At 43.2% G+C, this 22,823-nt stretch overlaps 1 protein-coding gene across 1 annotated transcript in view; it reads left to right on the top strand.

Annotated features, from left to right (window-relative positions):
* LOC134404414 (phospholipid-transporting ATPase VD-like) overlaps positions 1–22,823 on the top strand; it is a 43,625-nt gene that overhangs the window by 1,290 nt on the left and 19,512 nt on the right. Inside the window, exons 2-12 of the mRNA XM_063135100.1 lie at positions 1,176–1,370; positions 3,057–3,261; positions 4,280–4,365; positions 5,887–5,993; positions 7,150–7,281; positions 8,542–8,657; positions 8,824–9,076; positions 10,022–10,227; positions 15,974–16,156; positions 18,260–18,902; positions 21,330–21,436. Of these exons, the coding sequence (XP_062991170.1) occupies positions 1,176–1,370; positions 3,057–3,261; positions 4,280–4,365; positions 5,887–5,993; positions 7,150–7,281; positions 8,542–8,657; positions 8,824–9,076; positions 10,022–10,227; positions 15,974–16,156; positions 18,260–18,902; positions 21,330–21,436 (2,233 nt within the window). The remainder of the gene's footprint in view (positions 1–1,175; positions 1,371–3,056; positions 3,262–4,279; positions 4,366–5,886; positions 5,994–7,149; positions 7,282–8,541; positions 8,658–8,823; positions 9,077–10,021; positions 10,228–15,973; positions 16,157–18,259; positions 18,903–21,329; positions 21,437–22,823) is intronic.

Below are 22,823 nucleotides of genomic sequence, written 5' to 3'. Positions count from 1 at the left end.
AGGAGGTCTTCAAGTGCAAGCAACCTTCCATGAGCATCATGTCAATGTAAACTTGAAACCACATCCACATTTGTGAAGTTTGCCCCATATTTATGGGATTGACTGGATGGGTATTGTGATACCAACTGGGATGTGCGTTCACAACTGGAACTACTAGTTATTATGTCTGCGTAGTGGACTGCAACTTAAACTGGATCAGAGCCAATCTATTGTGAAATTTGGCTGAACACTTTAGCTCATAATTCCCCACCTCCTCTTCATCCCTACAAGACCAGCAGTAGATCCCTTGTGATTTTTAGTTCCTGCAGTTCTAGAGGAAGTGGAGTTTAAGGCTGCTTTAACTCATAGGTCCTATTTTGTTCAGGGAAAGCTATTCAGGTTTTTTACCTTATGGTGACTACTTTGGTTGGGAATTATTTACCTACCTGGTTTCTTTTTGAAACCCATTATTGTCTTGATCAATCATCTCGCCCTTAGAGCGGGTTTTTCAACCCTACACTGGCTTCTATTCCCCTACTAGTTATAAGAAAGAATGTGAAGACAGGTTCATTAAAGGGAATTTAAGGAATGGTAAACCCTGGATTTATTTTTTTCTCCCTCGTGCATGTTGACGGTGAAATAACGATTCTAACTATTGTGTCCAAAGGTGTCAACCATCAATTCATTTATATTTTATTTATTTCAATATTTATAAACTGCCTTTCTGGGCCAAGTCCACTCAAGGTAGTGAACAAAATACCAGCATAAAAATGCAACAACATCATATAAGCATTTTAGAAAGCAAAAATTACACCTTCTCCCACAGTATATTAAAATATAATTGCCAGTATAGAAACAAGTTTCAGAGCCATATGGTTCCTACCCAAACCTGTTACTGTGCATTGATCCAAAAATGCAGATCATGGAATTGAGGCAGGGTCACAACATGCACACATTAATGGTAAACTACCCATTAATTGTAAACTGCCCAGAAAGCCTTGGTTATTGGGCAGTATAAAAATGTAATAAATAAGTAAATACATTTTGCTACACAGAGGTCAATTTGCTATCCTTAAGTAAACACAACTCTAAAGTTATTTGCTACTCTCTGCGTGGTGTCACATTCAGCTGTAGAAATTGTTCTTACCTACAATGGCTGAGACCCCTATCCCATGTGTGTTTTTGCCTTGTTTCAGAGCTGCCAATTTATATTTCTTATTTATCGTTCTGCTAAACTGGGTTCCAGCGGTGGAAGCCTTTAAAAAAGAAATCACAATGATCCCTCTTCTTGTGGTTCTCTCCATTATCGCAATCAAAGATGCCCTGGAGGATTGCACAAAATACAAATTAGATAGAAAGATAAACAACTTAGTAACCCAAGTCTACTGTAGGTAAGTAAATCAGAAGCAACCTTACCGTTGTCTTTAACAATACAATAATGATGTCTCTTCACCTTTTCATGAAATTCATCTGTCTCTGACAATGGGCAAATGTGGGTCAGATCTTTCTTACCTGTGCAATTTCCACATTGATTGTGTGAACCTGGCCATAGAATTCCAGTTAATTTGCATATTCTGGTTATTTATAATTTATATACATTACATGTTATTTGCATAGTACTGGAAAATGCCATCATCCAGTTGATTGTCATGTTGTATGTGATTTCTAAAGAATCTTGTGTCTAATTTTGAACTTAAGAAAATATTTTGACATCTCTGTGTTCATAGAGATTGTGAGGGGCTATGTGCATGGGAAGACAAGGTAATTAGAGGTATGGATTATGTGCCCAGGGATATGGTGTTTTTGTGTGCGGAAAAAAATCAGAAAATTTTCAATGAAAGCTAGGCTGATTGGCATGGGATAATTTACAAAGGAAAATCTTCTGATGCCCAAGAGAGATCTAATTCAGCATACTATGAACCACCCAGAGAGCTTCAACTATTGGGCGGTATAAAAATGTAATAAATAAATAAATAAATACCATTTTGTAAACAAGGAAGCTGAAAAAAATAGTGCCCCATGTTAATTTTTCTCCCAATATACCACAAGTATTTGATCTGAGATATTTGAGGGGGAAATGAAGCCACACTTAAATTGTTATATTTTTTACAAATGTTTATTTGAATAACTTGATAAAAATGTAAAGAAAATAGCATGTACAAAATTTACATTTAAGAAAAAAAAACACAGAAGTACAGAAAACTAGGGCTCTTGACACACTAATTAATGTGCATGGAGTGCTGACAAGCGCTCCGCTATTTCCACAGAGTTGAACTCGCCTCCACTGTGGTTGTTGGGCACCTTCAGTTTCACTGCCACTATTTCTTAGTTCCATTTCACTCAGAGACATGTATGTTTTTCAGTGACATATATGCATTCTCTCACACAACTCTAAAACTGCCACGCTTGCCTATTAGTGTATTTGCATTTGGCTTATATACATTATCTGCAAAATTATCTGCACTGGCTGACTGTTAGCTACCAAGCTACATGCAAGGTTATGTCGTTATCCTATAAACAACTTAGGACCAGCATACCTAGCAGACCGCCTTCCTTTATATGCACCCTGATGACCGGCTATGGTCCTCAGAGGAGGTCCTGCTGGCCATTCCAAAACCAACGGAATGTCGCCATGAAGAACCTTGGTGGGTGGGCCTTCTCTGTAGTGGCACCCATTCTCTGGAAAAAGCAACAACCGTCATGCGGTTCAGGAGACGGAAAACATAACATCTTTTAAATGCCTCCTGAAAGCATGCCTTTTCACACAGGCTTTCCCTGGACTGTAACTTATCTGATATGACATTGCATTTTTAAAACTTGTTATGTTTTAAATTTATTTGGATACTTATTGTATTTTATGGTTTTAATTGTGCACTGGCCAGAGTGCCTCAGCTTTTAGGCAGTATAACATACATAAATAAATAAATAAATAAATAGTCTCCTTGGGTTCAGTCCAGAAAGGTGGCTTTTAAAGTTGGTGGATTTAAAAGATTATAATGGTATTATTGTTTAGAGTTTTCCTCTTTATTCTTCATTTCCAAAGTCAGAGATGATTCCCCCACCGTCCTATTTTTCAGGAAAGCAAAGCAATACAAAGCCAAGTTCTGGAAAGATGTTCATGTTGGTGATATTATCCGTCTGTCTTGTAATGAGGAGATTCCAGCTGATATGGTGCTGTTATATTCTAGCGATGGAGACGGCATCTGCCACCTGGAGACATCAAGCCTTGATGGGGAGACCAATCTCAAAGAGAGGCAGGTGGTCAAAGGATATGCAGAGCAGGTAGGCATTGCCTTTGTTCTGAGAGCTGCAAGACATGTGGGGACACAACCCACGTTCGGCTTGTGATGTCAGGAAACGTTCTAGAGACGTCAGTTGTTCTTGAAAGCTACAGGGCTGTTTGTGCCTGATTTAGAACTCCCTAGTTTTTTGCTCATTCTGCTTCCAGAATGGTTTTTGGTCAGTGGAGTACGTTCCCTTCTTTCATGGGTGCTGCAATCAGTCTGGATAGACCTCCTGCATCCAGCCTGTCCAGCTGCTTGGCAGCTTCTGTGCCCTTCACAGTGAGAAGAGTTTTTAGTAAGAAATTCCCTTTTTAAATCACACAGTTAAATGTCCAACTATAAAAAACAGGAATTCTGAAATTCTGCTGAAATTCCATTTTCTATGCAACAGGAGCCCTATCTTCCTTTTCATTTAGCTTCTCTAAATTAAATGAGGCCAGTATTACTCAGACCTGCAATTAAAGATGCTGGGAACTGTTCCCCCCCCCCAGAATTCATTTGTTTATGCTGCTTTTTCCCTTTCAGAATATCACCCCCACCCCGTGAGGTGTCCAATGAGCCTTACAGTAGGTTCAGCTTCATAGGCTGGTTGGTTTTTCATTTATAGATTTATGGAGAACCTAGATTAGGGATGAGCAACTTTGAGGGCTGCTGGGACCAATTTCAAACCATGTTGCACTTCCCTACCATGCTGCACATTTTGGCAGCAGCAAACTATGCCACCAAATTTGGGCAGTAAACCATGATGGTGGCTTAAAAAGGCCAAATTTAGCTTTAAAACAAGCAACACACCGAGTGTTTTGCCATTGCAGCGGCAAATTCAGGGGCAGCAGGGGTGGTGAGTGCTCTGACCTAGTCTGAAAAGTATCTGGGCTTTATATCAGGGCCTCGCATGAAGTAGCGTGCACAAGTGTGAACAGACAGTTACCCACAAGAGAATTCATTCTTTCTTCAAGTTGCTTCAAGTTGCTCTAAGCGTCCTTCTTTCCTCCTCCCCCTCCCCCTTGTGTATATAGGCTACTGAACATCATCTGGAATACTTCTCAGGCAAAATAGAATGTGAGCCCCCTAACAATGATCTCAACTCCTTCCGGGGCTTTATGTAAGTAACTTGGGATGAGCTCTTACATGGTTCATTGCATCCCTTTGATAACAGTGAAAGATTTTAAAGCAAGGATCAGCAACTCACAAATCCCAGGCCAATCCTAGCCAATCTGGGCACTCAAGTTGTTGACTAATAGGTCCCAGAGCCCTGCTGTTCAACAGTCATCTGTGCATCCCAATGAGCTCCTGCCCTGCATCCCTTGCCACACATGTGCTGGTCCCTTTGCCCAAGGTGGCCATGGACGGAAAGTGGGCTGGCATTACGGTTGAGGAAAATGGTTCCCCATCATTTGTGTGTTCAGTTCCACCATAACACATGAACCACTGTAGGCTTTGTCACAGACATCACAGGTTTTGTTAGGAAAGTTTTGAAGACATGTCCTTGGTGCCCCTCCTGCTTCATTCTGCCTATGGGGCTGATGCTGGAGTGGGGCCTCGAGGGGTTAAATATGGGGTAAAGGCTTAGGGATATGGGGCAGGTGCTCCAGTATAGGGATGATAGTTCATGGGGTTTTGAGGGGGGCGGGGTGCCTTTCTCTTGCAGCTTTTGAACTAGTATGTTGACTTTAGTAAACCAAACACGCAAATCAGACACCCTTCCTGCAAGGGAGGGGCTCAGCCAATTCCCTTTCCCTGACTTAAATCTTGATCGATCTGGACTACACTGTTCTGCCATGGGACTCCAGAGGGCTCTTTGAAATCCTCCCCCTCCTGCCAAATGCCACAGCTCAGCGTGAACGTTCTGAAGCCTCCAGCTGACTTCCCTCAATAGAAACAAACAGGGCTTTTGGGGGGAAGTTCATATTTCCCCCAGTCCTCAACCAATCTTGCTGGACTTTGACCTCACTGCTAGATGGCCCATTTTCTCCCAGCCTGGCAAATTTGGTGGCTTTACATCCCTACTTCATGTGACAAGCAGTTGGTCATGCCTTTTTACTCTTTTTTTCCTTGAATTTTCACACTCAAAAAAATAAATTTCTACCATAGCATATGTACTAGAAAAACTCCCCCCGGACCTATGCCTCAAAGGGCAACTTCCATCCGTGAAGCCCTAATTGGGGGGGGGGGGTTTAAACCTTTTTTTCCTATAACATTCCATAATAAACTTTGTTATGCACCAAACCAAGCTAATCTGTTAGCAAATTCCCTTAGCTATCTACATGCAAAATTTGGGCAGATCAGACAAGGGGGAGTTTTACTATGCCTCCAAAACTGACATTTTGCCCCTAAAATGCACAAATAGTATTCCCAACCATAACTATGGGTGCCCTGTCCAGGTCACCCACACTAAAACAAAACGAAGCAGTTCTATTGAAGATGTCCTCAGCAAATTTTTCTATCCATTACCAGCACATGGACAATTTTTTAAAGGTGCTCTATGATGTATCATTTCAAAAGTGTATCCACAGGTGTTGTGTGTATATGTGAAATGCTACCCTAGTGTGGTGTTATAGCATGAGTGCATCACTTTTGAGGGCTTTCCCAGAGAAGTAACAATTAGCTGGATTTGTCTTTATAGCAAGAATTCAAATAGGGAGCGAGTGGGACTGAGTAAGGAAAATTTGCTGATGCGAGGATGCATTGTCAGAAATACAGAAACTGTCATTGGCATTGTGGTGTATGCAGGTCAGTACTGTGGATAGATAGTGCTGGGGGTTGCACAGCCTGAGAATTCTTTCAGAGTGTCAGTCAACATCTAGACGGGATGATCTAGGAGACATGGTTTACTTGGACTTCCGAACAGCTTTTGACCGATTTCCTGATGAAAGACTCCTAAGCAAACTTAGGAGAGGGCCTCTTATAGGTTAGTAACAGATTAAAGAACAGAAAGCAGAGAGTAAAATGAATTGTGCATTCACCCAATCATGGGCTTAAAATAGTGGAGACCCACAGGGATCTGTATTGGGACCAATGCTTTTCAACTTACTCATCAAGCATGGGGAAAAGGCGGCATTTCATTGAACGGAGAAGGGAGGGAACTAGAGAGGCCAGTATCCAAGCTATCCTGAGGCCTCCCCAGCCCCCTTCCCTTCCCCTCCTTCCCTCTACTGCTCCTCTCATCCTGATCAGATGACCGTAAGCCTCTGGGTTCAGGGACGTGCATTCATCGAGAGTGCAAGCCATAGGATTGGGCCCTATGAGGCAGCATTGCAACTATCACTATATATTTTTTAAAAAGCAATCAGTGCTGAAAAGCCTGGGAATATAAAAAGGATCTTTGCCTGGGACCAAAACGACATTAACACAGGCTCTAGGCAAGTCTCCCTAGAGAGGGTTCCACAGGTGGGGTGCCACAAGTGAAAAGGCCCTCTTCCCCCTGTGAGCAGCAGGAATTAGGCCTGTTCCAGGAGAAGGCAACTGGGAAGCCATGGGCTATAACTGGCCCTGGACTATTCCCATCTGACCCAAGGGAGCTGGCCAAGGACACCCCTCCAACCCAATATTCACCCCAGTAAACCCTTTTTTCTGACTAAAATTGTCATATTGGCCCTTTACTCCCACTTGCCTTGATACTTTCCAGCTGGCTATATGTTGACATCACACGACTACCACAATCGCTCCAAATTGTGGATTTGGGTTTTGAGGATTTTCTCCAGCTCTTTAAAATTTAGGTCACCAGTTTTATCTAGCTAGCATCAAGAGTCCCAGGGACAAATGATACAAAACCATAATATTTATTAGAAATCTTATCTAAATGTTTTACTCTTCTTAGCCTTTGTGGGATATATGTTTGAGTCTTTCGATTTCATTACAAGATTCTATATCTTTTGTACACCCAAAGGTCATGAAACGAAAGCAATGTTAAACAACTCTGGGTCTCGTTACAAGAGAAGCAAACTAGAGAAGAGGGTGAACCGTGATATCATCTGGAGTGTTCTGCTTCTAATTGTGATGTGCCTTATAGGGGGAGTGGGTAAGTTAAGAGTTTAGATCCAATCAACAAACTAGGATATTGTCTCTTCCTAGATTTGACTGAGACTTGGGGTGGGGGTTGATCCCATCTACACCACTAAACAATTGCTGACTGTTGTAGCAGCCTTTTGTTCAGGTACGGACTGAACTGCATCACTGCTTGCACCCAAATCACTAACACCTTCTGGTTCGGTTTAAGTAGCTATCAGCCCCTCCCTGTTGGTGGTTTTGAAGGCCTTACAGCACAATCCTATCCATGGTTACTCAGAAGTAAGTCTGCCTGAATTCAGTGGAACTTACTTCCAAGTAAGTGTCTATAGGGTTGCTGCCTAAATGGCCTCTATTTGGGTTCTGTTTCCAGACAGCTCTGTTGCAAAACACCATGTTTAGATGATCACTGTTTTCCTTTGCCAATGTAGCTCACTGGGAGAGCACATCTTTTATCCCAGAATCGATCCCTGAATCTCTAGCTAAAAGGACTGGGTAGCAGCTGATGTGAAAGGGCCCTGCTGGAGACCCTGGGGAGCTGTGGGCAGACAGTCAGCAGCAATGGGTTAGATCAGGGGTGGGCAACTCGTGGACCTCCAGATGTGGTTGGGCCACAACTCCCAGCATCTCCCACCATTCGCTATGCTGGCTAGGGCTGATGCAAGTTGCAGTCCAGCAACATCTGGAGGGCCAGGGGCAGATGGACAATATGGTCTCACCTGATATAAAGCACCTCTCTATCATCATAAATCCAATAACCTTTTAACCCATGGGTGTATATATAGCAGTATCAGAATAGTTGTAGCTACCTTAATATGTCTAACATGTATCTCATTCTACTGCTAGTGTGTGAATTAGTGTGAAAAAGGGCACAATCCTATGTTTGTTTGTCTGGCTGGAGCATGCAAGGAATTGTAAAACTAATTTCTGTCTGAACATGAATAGGATTGTGCTCTAACACAAGCATCGTCCAGATGATGCAAAAACATATTTGATTGTGTGATACGTTTTTGAAAGTATGACAAGTACAATCCTAAGCATGTTTAATCAGAAGTAATGTTGCTGAGTTTACTGTGATCTATTTCCAAGGAAGTGTATATAGTATTATAGCCAAAGCTTGGATTACAGTTTAGTCTTTAGATGATGAAAGAAAACCCAAGGGTAGTTTAGAAGTTGTTTGGTACTTTACTTAGTAGGCTAGTAACATCGTATTAATCAACAATGCCACTTTTAGTCCTCTTTTGCTAAGTATTTCTGTGTTTCCTTTTTAAAGGTCATGGATTTTGGTTAAACAGATATTCAGAGCCGCCTCTCTACCATACCGGAAAACAACTTTCTCCAACCTGGGGAGGATTTTTAATGTTTTGGACAATGATTATTTTGTTACAGGTAATTTCACAGCTTGCTCAGTCTATGCTACTTAATGTACATCATGGTAAAACTGGAGTAACCTGAATCTGTTGGAAGTGTGCCAGACCTTTTCTGGTGTAATTATGAGCAGGATCTAACCTCATGAGCAACCCATACTAAATCCATTTCTTGTTTGCTTTGACAGGTCTTGATCCCAATTTCTCTCTATGTTTCTATTGAATTTGTCAAACTGGGCCAAATCTATTTTATCCGGAATGACATTGATTTGTATGATGAAGCCACAGACACCAGGATTCAATGTGGATCACTGAATATAGCAGAAAACCTTGGCCAGATACAATACGTTTTCTCAGATAAAACTGGAACCCTCACAGAGAACAAAATGGTTTTTCGGAGGTGTACCATTGCAGGACAGGAATACGGCCATGAGGAGAATGGTAAGCTGAGGCAGAATGATGAATCGTTGCTTTCGTAGGGTGGAAATAGATGGAATGTCTAACTAGCAGCTCCATCCTACACCTAAGTAAGAAGAAGCCAGGGAGGCGAACAATTGTCATTGCCTTCCCCATCGACTGCTGTTCAGCTGCTCTTATATGGGCCCTCCTCCCCCTCACAGAGGTCATTAAAACCAATTGCCCCATGAGCAGAAGACAAAGGAGAAGTAGAGAAATGCCACCATTTTGAATAGGCTGCCTTAAAGAAAGATTGTTATTGTTATGGATCTCATATACGCCAACCTGGGAAGTTTGATAGCTGTTACAGTGGTGCAAAATTGCTTTCAATCAATCAATCAATCAATTGCTTCTAAAACCGCCCTTGGGCAGCTGGCAGTAGGTATGAGATATGAACGACACTTTGGTCCTAAAAGCAGCAAACCCCATTTTTCTCCATGGACTTGTTCACAAATTGTGTTTTGCTCTTTTGTGTGGGGTGGGTGGGTGTGCTGCTGCTGCTGCTGCTGCTGAGGGGAAGGGCTGCCAACAATACTAGACTTCTGGCCTCTTCTGCTGCTTTGCATGCTCCTGCCCGGTAGGATTTTCAAGTCTATCTTATAGCAGCATAGCTGTGTATATGGTAATTATGGCACTTACTGATAAGCTTATCCTGGTCCTCAGTATCTTTCTGTCCAGTCACTTGCTTCCTACTTTGCTGCTGGACCATAAAGCCACCATGTTTTATGGTAATTAAATGATTGTCATTTTAAAATATAGTCCAAACTCCTTGGCCTTAGTGTGGCAGTTTTGACAAACACACATAAACACACACATACTGAATTCCTTGTAAATTCTGGGAGAAGACTAGATAGTAAATGGATTGATTCTTCTTCCTGATAGTACTGTGGTCTTTTCTCTCTCCCCACCCCCTCCGCCTTCTCTCCCTAGCTAGGAGGCTAGAAGCATATATAGACTGCGATGAGGATGAGGACGAGGCACCGGTGTGTCCTTCACATTGCACTATGACGCCGCTGTCCAGATCAAGGTTTTTTAGCCGGAAATCGAGTGCATTTCTGTCGAACAAGTCACTAAGCCACACGTTTCCCAGCACCAGTACTGTGGCCACGAGACAACTGGCCTTCAGTAGCCCAATTGTAAGTGTTCTCAGATCTAAGTCAGCTTTGTAAATAAAAGCTTCTCTACATGAAAGGAAAACCCATCGTTTACCTGCCATTATTGTACTTCTGCTTCTTTGGTGGGATTGATATGAATTGGATTACACGGGAGGAGAGGGACGACAAGATGGAAGGGCCTGCTGCTGCTTCCCAGGGTTCTTTTAAATGGCAGACACTGTGGAATCTGGGGGGCTTCTTTCCCTCCCTCCTTGGCATGTATGCAAAGGAGAGGGGGTCTTGTTGTCTGTTTCCTCACAGCTCCCAGGAAAGCCAGGATTTACTTCTGAGAAGGATTTTGCTGTAAATTTACAACCCTCATCTCAATTATTTATTTATTTATTACATTTTTATACCGCGCCCCATTGAACATGATGGAAAATTCTGAGTAGATACATGGGTAGGGTGGCCATGGGAGAGAGCTTTCTCTGTTGTGACACCCCGACTGTGGAATTCCCTCGCCTTGGAGGCCTGACTGGTGCCAACGCTATGGTGACCATGTGGAAAAGAGGACAGGGCTCCTGTATCTTTAACAGTTGTATTGAAAAGGGAATTTCAGCAGGTGTCATTGATATGCATGCAGCACTTGGTCACAACATCACAACAGTTCTCTTCATCACAACAGTTAAGGCTGCAGGAGCTATACTAGAGTGACCGGATACAAAAGAGGACAGGGCTCCTGCAGCTTTAACACTGCATGCATACAAATGACACCTGCTGAAATTCCCTTTTCTATACAACTGTTAAAGATACAGGAGCCCTGTCCTCCTTTTCATAAATGTATTCCTCCCCTAGGGCCTTTTCAGATCAGGAAGTGAAGGCAGCCTGAGAGACTGTAAAGCAATGGAGAGATGTGTAATAGAAAGAAAAATATAAACAGTACCCTCAGCCACCTTACAGTGAGTAGATAAGGTCAAAAACACCACCAACACACATTCAAAATAAAGTATAAAATGCCATGACAATGAGGCAGAAAAATGGAAGCCCCTTTCACGGGGAAAAGAAAGTGTTCAGGGAATTCCTAAGATTTTTTTTTCCTTATCTCCTAGAAATTAAATGACACTTATCAGAATTTCTACCACATTTTGTTCACCATTATTTTTTTGTGGTGGCTGCATTCCCTCACCTGACTGCCCTGCAGTGATGCTAGGCGTATGGGGCATTGTGAAGGATGCAAAATGGTGGGGGGGGGAGGCTGACAACACAGTTGATGCAGTGCAAAAAAACCCAAAAAACCCAAAAAAATACTTAGGCAAAATTTTTTTTTAATGAAACTGTTCTACAACCCTTGCCAATGATGATGCCTACCTGGGAGAAATTGTTGGAGAACTCCTCCTCCCTCTGGAGAAGTTCAGTGAAATTCCCCCTCCAATTTCTCTACTCACCAATAAGGTGGAAAATTTTGAGAGGCCACTTGTACATAACTCTTATTTTAAAATGGAAGAAGGGAGAGGACTATGGGAGACCTCCTGTTTGTTTACAGCATCATTAAATTGACCTGAAAACTTCCTTGAATGGCCAGAAACAAACGTGCTATAAATCGCTCATTTAGAGAAGCTCTACTAATAGCTTCTCATTTAGAGAAGCTATTAGCTCACATGCCATTTCGTGTCTTTATTTGCTAGTTATGCTCTAAAAGAGAGAAGAAAGATGCCCAATTTTTTAAACACTTATCTACCTAGTTATTTGGCAGGGGTGGGAACCTCTTTCATTCATGGGCCGAATCTAATTTTAGAGCAGCTCTCAGGAGAGACGTGTAACTCAGCCTTAGGAGGGGCATTTCAACCATTTAGAATGGGGGGGGGACTGCACAAAAGTCAGGGATCCACTAAATGACCAGTGGTCGAGGGAGTGATATGTTGGTAGGCAATGTGGCCTCCTGGGGGAGCCCCAGAGGGACAGATTGGGACTCCTGGCATCAGGGATAGTTAAAGCATAGCTATGGGGTTTTGTAGTTTTTAGCTAAGATTTAATTAGAAGTAGTCTTGAAAGCTTTGGGCTTGTTCAGCTTCTGGAATGTTACAATCTACATGGATTGATCTCCATTAGCATTCTCAGAGCAGAGTTGTGGGAGTGCTTCTACTCTCCTCAAGCTACCTATTATTATTATTATTATTTATTTATATAGCACCATCAATGTACATGGTGCTGTACAGAGTAAAACAGTAAATAGCAAGACCCTGCCGCATAGGCTTACAATCTAATAAAATCATAGTAAAACAATAAGGAGGGGAAGAGAATGCAAACAGGTACAGGGTAGGGTAAGCAGGCAGTGGGTAGGGAAAAACTAACAGTAGAAAGTAACAGTAGAAGTCTGCACAACATCAAGTTTTAAAAGCTTTAGGAAAAAGAAAAGTTTTTAGTTGAGCTTTAAAAGCTGTGGTTGAACTTGTAGTTCTCAAATGTTCTGGAAGAGCGTTCCAGGCGTAAGGGGCAGCAGACGAAAATGGACGAAGCCGAGCAAGGGAAGTAGAGGCCCTTGGGCAGGCGAGAAACATGGCATCAGAGGAGCGAAGAGCACGAGCGGGGCAATAGTGTGAGATGAGAGAGGAGAGATAGGAAGGAGCTAGACCGTGAAAAGCTTTGAAGGTTAACAGGAGAAGTTTATATTGGATTCTGAAGTGAATTGGAAGCCAATGAAGAGATTTCAGAAGCGGAGTAACATGGTCGGAGCGGCGAGCCAAGAAGATGATCTTTGCGGCAGAGTGGTGAACAGAAACCAACGGACTGATGTGAGAAGAAGGAAGGCCAGAGAGAAGAAGGTTGCAGTAGTCCAACCGTGAAATAACCAGTGCATGAACAAGCGTCTTGGCAGAAGAGACAGACAAAAATGATCGAATCCTGGCAATATTATACAGGAAAAATCGACAAGATTTAGCTACTGCCTCAATATGAGGAATAAAGGAGAGCGAGGAGTCGAAGATAAAGCCAAGGCTACGAGCTTCCTTGACCGGAGTAAGCGTAACATCATTGACAGTAAGAGAGAATGAGAGATGAGGAGAAGGTTTAGGAGGAAAAACAAGCAATTCAGTCTTTGCCATGTTAAGCTTCAAGCGACGATGAAGCAGCCAAGCTGAGATATCTGAAAGACATGCCGAGATACGATCGTGAACATCAGGAGAAAGTTCCGGAGATGACAGATATAGTTGTGTATCATCGGCGTACAGATGATATTGGAGGCCATGAGATTGAATAAGCTTGCCCAAGGGCAACATGTATAAGGAAAACAACAACGGGCCAAGCACCGAGCCTTGCGGAACCCCTACTGAAAGGGGAAAGGAGGAAGACGAGCTGCCATTAGCCAACACGCTGAAAGAGCGACCCGCTAGATAGGAGGCAAACCAGTTATAGACAGAGCCACAAAATCCAAGGTCATGAAGGGAATCTAAGAGAAGATCATGATCAACCGTGTCAAAGGCTGCAGTTAGATCAAGGAGAATAAGAACGGAATAATGGCCTTTAGACTTGGCAGTAAGGAGATCATTGGTGATCTTAGTAAGGGCTGTTTCGGTGGAATGCAGAGGACGGAATCCAGATTGAAATGGATTGAACCTGCTTGCTTCAGCTTTGGAAGAGAAGCTGTCCATGAGAAATTGACAGCGCAAGAGTGGGGGTTTGCAGAAGGGTCGCTCTGGTCGAAGTGTCCTCTTGGTGAGCTGAGCAGTGCCATCTTGTTTGGACAGGGGCGTTGCTGAAAGGCCAAAGCCCCTGTCTGTCAAGTGGTTTAGAACAGTGGTTCCCAAAGTGAGCGGTGGGATTGCATTGGGGGCATAAAGAGGCAAGGGGGAGGCAGGGGGCGCTAAGAGGCAAAGGGGTGGCAGGGGGGCACTCGAGGTGGTACTTTCCCTATCAGGAGTTTTGGTTACAGAAGGAAATTTCTGATTGCTATCCTGCACTATGGAGAGTGGTTCAGAAGCTCCTGGTTGCATTTCCAACATCATATTTGGTGGAATGTGGTTTTAGGGTGGTCTGCCTACTTCTCTCCAAGCAAAGAAATTGACTCCAGATTACTAAACATGGTGATTTAAGACTCATATTAAGTGACTTTACCAGACATTGGGTAACTGGTATCACTTCATCAAGCCCATCCACCACATTAAGAATTTACAGACTAGTGAGATACTCTACCCTAGTTACTAAATGTGATATCTAATATTCTTGCTAAATGACTATCAGACTTTGAAAAGATGATTTCAGTGGATCAAGTTCATCAAACATAGTATGTTTAATTGAATAAACTAAAAAAAATGAAATTGGATTTTGAATAAATATTCAATTAATTGTTACTGTTTTGAATTTTATTGTTATTGTCTTCCTTAGTGGGTTGTTGAAAACCGCTATCATGAATAATGATTTTTATAGTGTAGGGTAGGGGGCACTGGGCATGAGTTTGTGGAACCAAGGGGGTGGTTACCTGAAAAAGTTTGGGAACCACTGGGTTAGAAGACGGTTGCGCCTCCCTTTTTAACCTGGTGCAAAAGCAAACAACATCTGCTCTGCATTCCTGGAAAACCTCCCTGTTTAATCCATTGTTGTTTGGGACTCTGGAGGGCATTCTGCATATGCTCCCTCCTCCGTGGAACTTTGGATTACTAAGAACTTGCTATGAAAAGTACCGGCCCTGTTCAGAAGACACCTTAAACCATGGCTTTATCCATGGTGAACAAGCCCTCATTAAAGCTGTGGTTTAAGGTGTTTTCTGAACAGGGCCACTGCAGGCTTTTCATAGACTTGAACTCTCATTTGCTGTGGATTGTGTGTTTTGTTTGTCATCAGCTCAGTGCACTGGCAGACTGTGCTTGATCGTTGGTTGTTAGACCTCCTTTCTTCAGCTTGGACTCATGCAGCAAGGAGTTGCTAATGCGAAACCAATAGCGCAGAACGCCTCATGTTTGGGTGTGTCCCTTTCTCCGTAGTAGTAGTAGTAGTAGTAATAATAATAATAATAATAATAATAATTTTATTTCTTACCTGCCTCTCCATTTTGATCGTTGCGGGGAACAACAGTAAATATAAAATACATAAAACTGAATTAAAATATAATATTCATTGTTAAAACATCCTTAAAAAATTCTAAAAAACATCCTAACATTCCACTGGACAGGCCTGCCTGAAGAGAGATCTTGTTTAAACATTCCCATGTTGCTTTTTAGTCAGACCATTGCATGATCTGAGGTTGGACTAGTTCTCTTTGGGTGGTTTGTTAAGCTTTTCAAGAATTTGCTCCTTTGATTGCTTGAGGAATCATGTTAGGAATTATCCCCCTCTTTTTTTTGGGTTTGGAACCTGTGTATGGTTTGACCTTCTCTTGGGTTCAGAATTGTGAAGATGGCAATGGGGAAACCATGTTGATGGGGATCTCGTCACAGTAGTAGTGATAAGAGCGTATAGCTACTGACCATCGCTTATATACGTGTGCTTGCCTGAGGGACTGGGAAACCTAATACCTCCAGGTCTGAGATTCCCCACCCTTCTCATATGTCTAGAGTTCTGGCCTGCCACAGGAGACCAGGAAGTGGCTGTTTACAAGGCTGCCCTAAGCAATCCCTCTGCAGCAATGAACAATGTTGTTGGGGGCGGGGGTTTTCCAGCCGCTCACCCTCAAGCTCTCTGTCTGCTCTGAAACCCTGAACCTTCCAGTGCCGTATGGCTGTTTCAAAAGGTCCTTCTTGACCACAGGCCACAAAAGTGGGAGAATCTGACTGTCCTTTTTTGGCTTGATCAACAGGAGACAGATGTTGTGCCAGACATGCAACTTGTATCCAAATTCAATCGGATCTCTTTGAAAAATTATACCCAGCTTGACTCGGAGAAGCCTATGCCAGAGCTAGTGTACATCAATGAATTCTTCACTGCTCTCGCTATTTGCAACACGGTTGTTGTTTCAGTTCCTAATCAACCGCGTCTTAGGGTAAGTACCCATGATGTTCTGTAGCACACCTCTGCCTGCTGCAGAACAAAAGTTTTTTGTGGATTATTTATTTATTTATTAATTGGTGTTCTGCGTTCTTGTTTGAACCAAGAGAAGAGAAAATCTCATTGATGGATGAGATTTCTCCACCGTTGGCTTGTCATGCTTGCTTGGGGAAAGATACCATGTTTTCATGGAAATGCATGTTACAGGCAAGGCCAGCACTGCCATAGAGGCAGCTCAGGCGGTGGCCTAGAGCGCCAAGGTAAGGGGGCGCCAAATGGCACTCCCGGAAGGCGCTCTCCCGCAGCAGCTCTGAGAGGGCGACTCCCGGGCACGCCGTTCTGAAGCTGCTCGCCCACCCCACCCCCCCAGTGTCCTGGCTTCGAAGCCAGGTACCCCTTCCAGCCGGGCGCTGGCTTCGAAGCCAGGATTCTGGGGCGGGGGAGTGAGCGGGCGGCTTCGGAACGGTGTGCCCGTCTGGGAGAGCGGCTTCCGGGCACGCCTTTCTGAAGCTGGCCGGCCAGATGTGCCCCCGCCCCGCATCCTGGCTTCACTTCGGCTGTGTGGGCGAGATGGTGCCCCACGCCCAGGTACGTGGGGGTGGGGATGCTGAGGGTGGGTGGGTGGGTGAAAGCAGCTCACCTGCCTAGGGTACAAAATAGTCTGGCACCCGCCCTGGTTACAGGGAGTTCCTACTTAAAGCACAGTCAGTAAAACTTAGAGAAGTAAAAGTTGACAGCAGTTTTACTTGGGGGAGAAGTCTAAATCAGAATGGTGGAGTGGGGTCTTTTTAAGTAATGGCCTTAGTATGAAGAACTACCCTCTGGGACTGTGGAGCCCAGTCAGCCCCCATTGACCAAGATGCTGTGGGTTGTGAAAGCAGCCAGACTAGAGTGTAGATCATGCAATTATCCCAGTCGCTGTCTGAACACAAGAAGAGCACGTTTATAGACCTATTCCGTGACAGTGATGGCATCCTTGGAGACCTGATAGCACAGTCTTTCTAGAGGATAAAAAACTCTCTCTGGACCCAGAAAATTGTAAAAACTATTGCCCAGTTGCTAGTATCCCCTGTTTGGACAATGTACTGAAGAGGGTGGAGGCTGCTGAACTCCAGGTACTTCCGGATGATCATCTAGAGCCATTTCTATAGGAATTCAGGCCTGGATTTGGCCCCAAAACAGCCTTGGTTGCTCTGATGGATGACCTGTGTCAGAAGGACTGTGGTCCTGTTGATTCCCCTCTCCTTAATCTCTCAACAGCTTTTACCATCAGCCAGGTTATCTTACTGAACCAGCTATGCAGTTTGGATGTAAAGGTTCTGCTCCTAGCTGCAGGGTTAATTCCAGAAAATTGTAGTGGGGGCTTGTAAGTGACTATGGAACTTGTCTATCTTATTGCCCAAGTGCTGTAACATCTATATGACGCCATTGGGTGAAGTCATCAAAGTCATCAGAGAGTCTGGAATGAAGTGTCATCAGTACATTGATGGCTCCTAGTCCTGTTATTCTCTGAGTCAGGTGAAACTGTGAAGGTGGTAAATCAGAGCATGGATTTGATAACAGACTGGATGAGAAGTGATAAACTGAAGTAGAATTCTGATAAGACAAGAGGCAGTGTGGGTAGGTGGTCCCCAAGTCTTGGAAATGGGTGTGCAACCTATTCAGAGTGGGATCGTACTCCCTTTGAAAGAGTAGGTATACAGTTCAGGGGTACGCTTTGATCAAATATTTTCACTTCAGGTTCTGTGTCATGGAGTGCCGTTTACCAGCTACAATTGCTCCTGGAAAAGAATAGCCTAGTCCATGGTAATCCTCATTTTGGGAACCCTCCACTTAGATTACTCTAGTGTGCTGCCAGAATTTTAAGTGGCATAGCTAGGTAGAACTATGATACACCAATTCTGAAAGAGTTGCATCTAAGGAAGTCTTGATCAACCCCCTTAAAACAAAATGTAAATAGAGTGCAGGTATGTTCCTGATTGTACATCACCTTGAACAGTGTTGCCCATAATAAAGCATCTTCCCAATCTCTTCTGGGTAGAGACTGGATTGGGCCATATTGATGGATAATTAATGACAAATCATTATTCTTCAACAGAGGCGGTGGTCTTCAATAGTTAATATGCCTGTTTTACCCATGTTGGATATTAGAAGCATAATACAGAAGTTATCATCCAGAAAAATTAGCCCTATGCCTGTTGAAACCACAAGCTCAGGTGAAGGTGCTCAGTCTGACAAGCACAAGAAACAAACAAAGCCTGTTCTTCATGTGACATTTCCAACATCTCTGTCCATTGACACCTCTACATCTTCTGAAGGCCCATCAGCTACTGTAGTATCTCGGCATGAAGAAGTGGAGCCCTTTAGTTCCCTTGAGAATACGGAAAACAGCTTGTCCACTGAATGCTTAAATGCACATGAAAAAGCTCAAGTTGGATTGTCCAGTGAACCATTGACTCCACCTGAGCTGTCTTATGAAGCGGAGAGTCCTGATGAAGCAGCACTAGTCCATGCCGCCAGGGCTTACCAATGTATTTTGAAGGCTAGGAATCCTGAGCAGGTGACGGTAGACTTGGGTCCTCTGGGAATACAAAGTTTTCAGATGTTACACATCTTGCCTTTTGACTCTACCCGGAAATGCATGTCCGTAGTGGTGAAGCACCCAATTTTGAACCAGATTGTGGTGTACACAAAGGGGGCAGATTCTGTTATTATGGATTTACTAACAACGAAACCAACAGGTATGGATGAAGCCTTTCTTCTTCTTCTTCTTCTTCTTCTTCTTCTTCTTCTTCTTCTTCTTCTTCTTCTTCTTCTTCTTCTTCTTCTTCTTCTTCTTCTTCTTCTTCTTCTTTTTTTACTTTCCAAAGGGATACTACAAAAGTCTTTTGTCTAAGTCAGATTTTTAAAAGTTGATTCATATTTGGCTATTGATGTAGTTAATATGAGACATGGCCATTTCCTACATCAATTCCAATATTCGTTAAATCTAGGATAGGTAAATTCTGGCCTGCAGCCCTAATCCAGCCTGTGGAGGTTTGGACTCCGACTGTTTGCTCCCCTCCTCAGGCCCTGCCTCCAGTCCAAGAGCCTACCAAGGGCTTGGGGAAGGGGCAGAGAGAAGAATCCTCTTGCTGTCTCCAATCTCTTACTAAGCGCACCATTCCTCCTCCTAACTGAGAGTGCTACTGCTACACACTCAGGCAATGCCTGCAGGAGCTGGTCCAAGTGCTAGCTGAGGGCACCTCACTCCTGGTTCTTATTACCCGTGTGGAAAACAAGAAGTAGGAGTGATGCCCACTGCACAGTCAGGTGGAGCTTGCAGGCAGTGCTGTAAGCACTGGCCAAGCGCCCTTCGCTTATTCTTTGCCTTCCCATTCCTCAGAGAAACGTCGAAAAATAAGCGAAGCCAGATCTGCAGCCGAAGCACCCACTGCAAGAACTTCAGCCATTGCTTTGGCAGTGGACCCTAGGATGTCAGGGGCCAACGTCTTCCTCCCTGTTGTCGGGGTGTGATTGTGGTTGTGGTTGTTGTGCCGGAATGGGATTTTGAACCTGGCTCCCCCACCACCTGTGCCCATCTCTCTAGCCATTGCACCATGCTGGTTTTCAGGAATGATTGGATGAGAACAGTGTTCATGTTGCCCATTACGTGTCTTTGGGTGCCATCTTTCCAACAGAGCAGGCATGGGGAACCTCCAACCCATGAAGCACCACAGATTGTGGTGTTTTATTACTGACCCTACATCACAGAGAGTCCTATAACCGCTGGCGCAATGTGAATGCATCATTCACTGTGAAGCACATTGATGTAGAAAACACTTCCAAAAACTGCACAAGTGTTAACTTCTATAACAAACCTTATTTTTACTTCTAGTGTTTTAATAGTTAATTCACACATTATGGAAGGTATGGTTATTTCTCGCGGGTTCATCTGAAACTGGAAACAGGTGGTGGTTGTTTTCAGAATTGGCTGTTTTTCATTTTTGCAAATTAGCATACTGTAAGCACAGTTTGTTTACAGTCACCTTGATCATCTCCATAGCCACCCTTGAGTGGGCCTAAAACTAGTTTGTTCCACTGAAGTGTATAGCTGTGTAACTGATGGCTTCCATTTTTGGGAGGTGACTACTCTCAAAATTCCATTCAACAATTATTTGACCAAATCTGAGCCTCAGGTAGACTTCTATCATACCTTCATATGTAGAATGGTCACCACACCTCAAAAGGGATATTTATTTATTTATTTATTTATTGTATTTGTAATCCACCCTCTAACAAAAAAAATATTAGGGCAGTTCACGCAATAAAACAGGTTAAAGACCATAAATGCAATAACAAAACTCTAAAATGCCTGGGAATGGAGAAAAGTCTTCACCTGGCAATGAATAGATAACAGCGGGGGCTCCACATGAGTATCCTTCAGGAGAGCATTCCATAAACAAGGTGTCACAACTGAGAAGGCCCTTTCTCTTGAAGCCAAGTATCTAACTTCTTTTGATGGCGACTCCAAGTAGGGTCTCTGAAGGTGACCCAAGGGCCCAGGCAGATTATTTTCTCCTTCATGAAATTAATGAGGGGTGGAATCTAGACAGATCTTTTCCTGCCTAAATCTGTGTGGGGTAACTTCCTTGTGTTGCATGCCATGGGCCCAATCCATTGTATCTCTGCTTCTCCTTACCCTTCATGACATCTCAGGTTGCTGTGAGGGCAGCTCCACCTGGATAACCTCAACAGCCATCTCTTGAGTCAGCCTTCTCTAATAGAAATATTTTTTTAGAAAACTATCGTTTGAAATTGAAAATATCCTTACATTTTATTTTTTGAGAGTTTAATCCAGAGGTTCATGAGTGGAAAGCATTTTCAATGTGCAGAAGAGTTTTTCCCAATTTAGTGCAAGGTCTATTTGAGAATAGGGAACTGACATCAGTGTTTTGCTTCTGTTAGGAAAAGGTCTCAAAGATGTGTGCTTGAACTATGATCATGTTGGGCTGAATGATCTGCTAGACGTCGCAGTGCAGTTTGCAGAACAGCCCCTCTGTCAGAATTTCTGGTTTTAACCCATAATCTTTTTACAAACCTCTTTTTACCAAGGTTTTCATGTTTTAAGAAAGATGATCCATATCTTTGGTATTTTACGTATATATTTGTTATTTGTTCAATCTCAGATATTAAAAAGATAGAACTGCAAAGGAAAAAAATTAAGGAAAGAACGCAGATGCACTTAAATGAATATGCTACAAAAGGACTCCGCACCCTCTGTATAGCTATGAAGGTAATAATGAATCGTAGTTAATTGAGAACACAATGATGTTTCACGCTCAGAAGAGCTGGATACTATTTGTATTAGACAGGTCTCCCCACCACCACCTGTAAAAATAATAATACTGTATATCCCTGAGACACTGTCATGCACATATTTCTCCATGGCAGTAGGGTGTCCTATCCCAACTGCTTTCTTTGGGAATAAGGCTTGAAACTGTTTCAGTCTTGGTATGCTCCTTATCTCCACCTCTATAAGGTTCTGGGAACCCCAACATGATCAACTAAGATTTCTGGTTTAATAAAAATTGAGTGTCACAACAGCCACGGAATATTCAAACATACACGGTTGTGAGCTGTGCTCAAACTGCAGTTGAAAGCTTGTGGTCGCGTTTGAATACAAAGTCACAGCCACCATCTTTGGCCACATGACTTTCCATCACAATTGACCTTCCCCATTCATCTCACAGAAAGGGAAGTTCTGCATACAGAAAGGGATGGTCAAAAGGAGCAGCTCTCTGAAGTGAATGTGCAAATTGCTCACACATTGAGGTCTATGTACATATCGGGACTCTCATATGTGGAAGCAGAACTTTTAGGAAGTATCTTTCGCTATTTTTTTTTCATAACAGAAAAATAGCTGATACTTTGAAGTGGTATTTTGTCATTATTTTATGCAAGGTGAGCAAGTTGGCCTGTTTCTTTACTTTTAGCTTTCAAGAGGTGTCAGTGGAAGATAACACTAACATTGCATGAACATTCCCCAGAATTTTGCTCGGGTTGTTGGGAGCGCAATTCCCGCTCCCCACCCCCACCCCCTGTCGTGTCAAGTGATGAAAGAGGGGGTGTACACATACAGCATGGCTTCTGAGCCCTTGCTGGGCCATGCCAAGCCTCAAAAGAAGCTTGCGTTCCTTGGTGAGCAGGGGCTGGATAGAGGCGACAGGGCAAGCACCCAACATGACAGGCACGGGAGAATTTGCCCACCTCTAAATTTTGCTATCCAGACCCTGGATTAATATATGTCGCACTGCATGGTTCTATAACCAATCCCTTGATAATACACATTACTGTTGCTTTATATAAAATATTCCGCTTCTAGTCCTTCCACTATCATTATCATTCCCTCTAAAACCCAACTCAGTTTGTGGGTGGAATGGGGTATCACAAAAATAAGCTAGTCAGTTCTTCGTATTGGGAGAACTCTGCAAGAATGCAGAAGTGTATTATTTCGTAAATTCAGACAAACATTAATTCAGAAAACCAGCCCAACAAAGATCTGTTCAATGCATCCCAGAAAGACGCTAGAAAGAGAGTTGGGGAGAGGGAGAAAAGGGGTGACCCCACTCATTTTTGGCACTTCCTCTGTACGTTGTTGGCTTTGATTTGACCCACTTGCT

This window comes from Elgaria multicarinata, chromosome 10 (genome assembly GCF_023053635.1).
Source record: "Elgaria multicarinata webbii isolate HBS135686 ecotype San Diego chromosome 10, rElgMul1.1.pri, whole genome shotgun sequence".
NCBI classification, from domain to species: Eukaryota; Metazoa; Chordata; class Lepidosauria; order Squamata; family Anguidae; genus Elgaria; species Elgaria multicarinata.
This window is presented reverse-complemented; position numbering and strand designations above follow the sequence as displayed.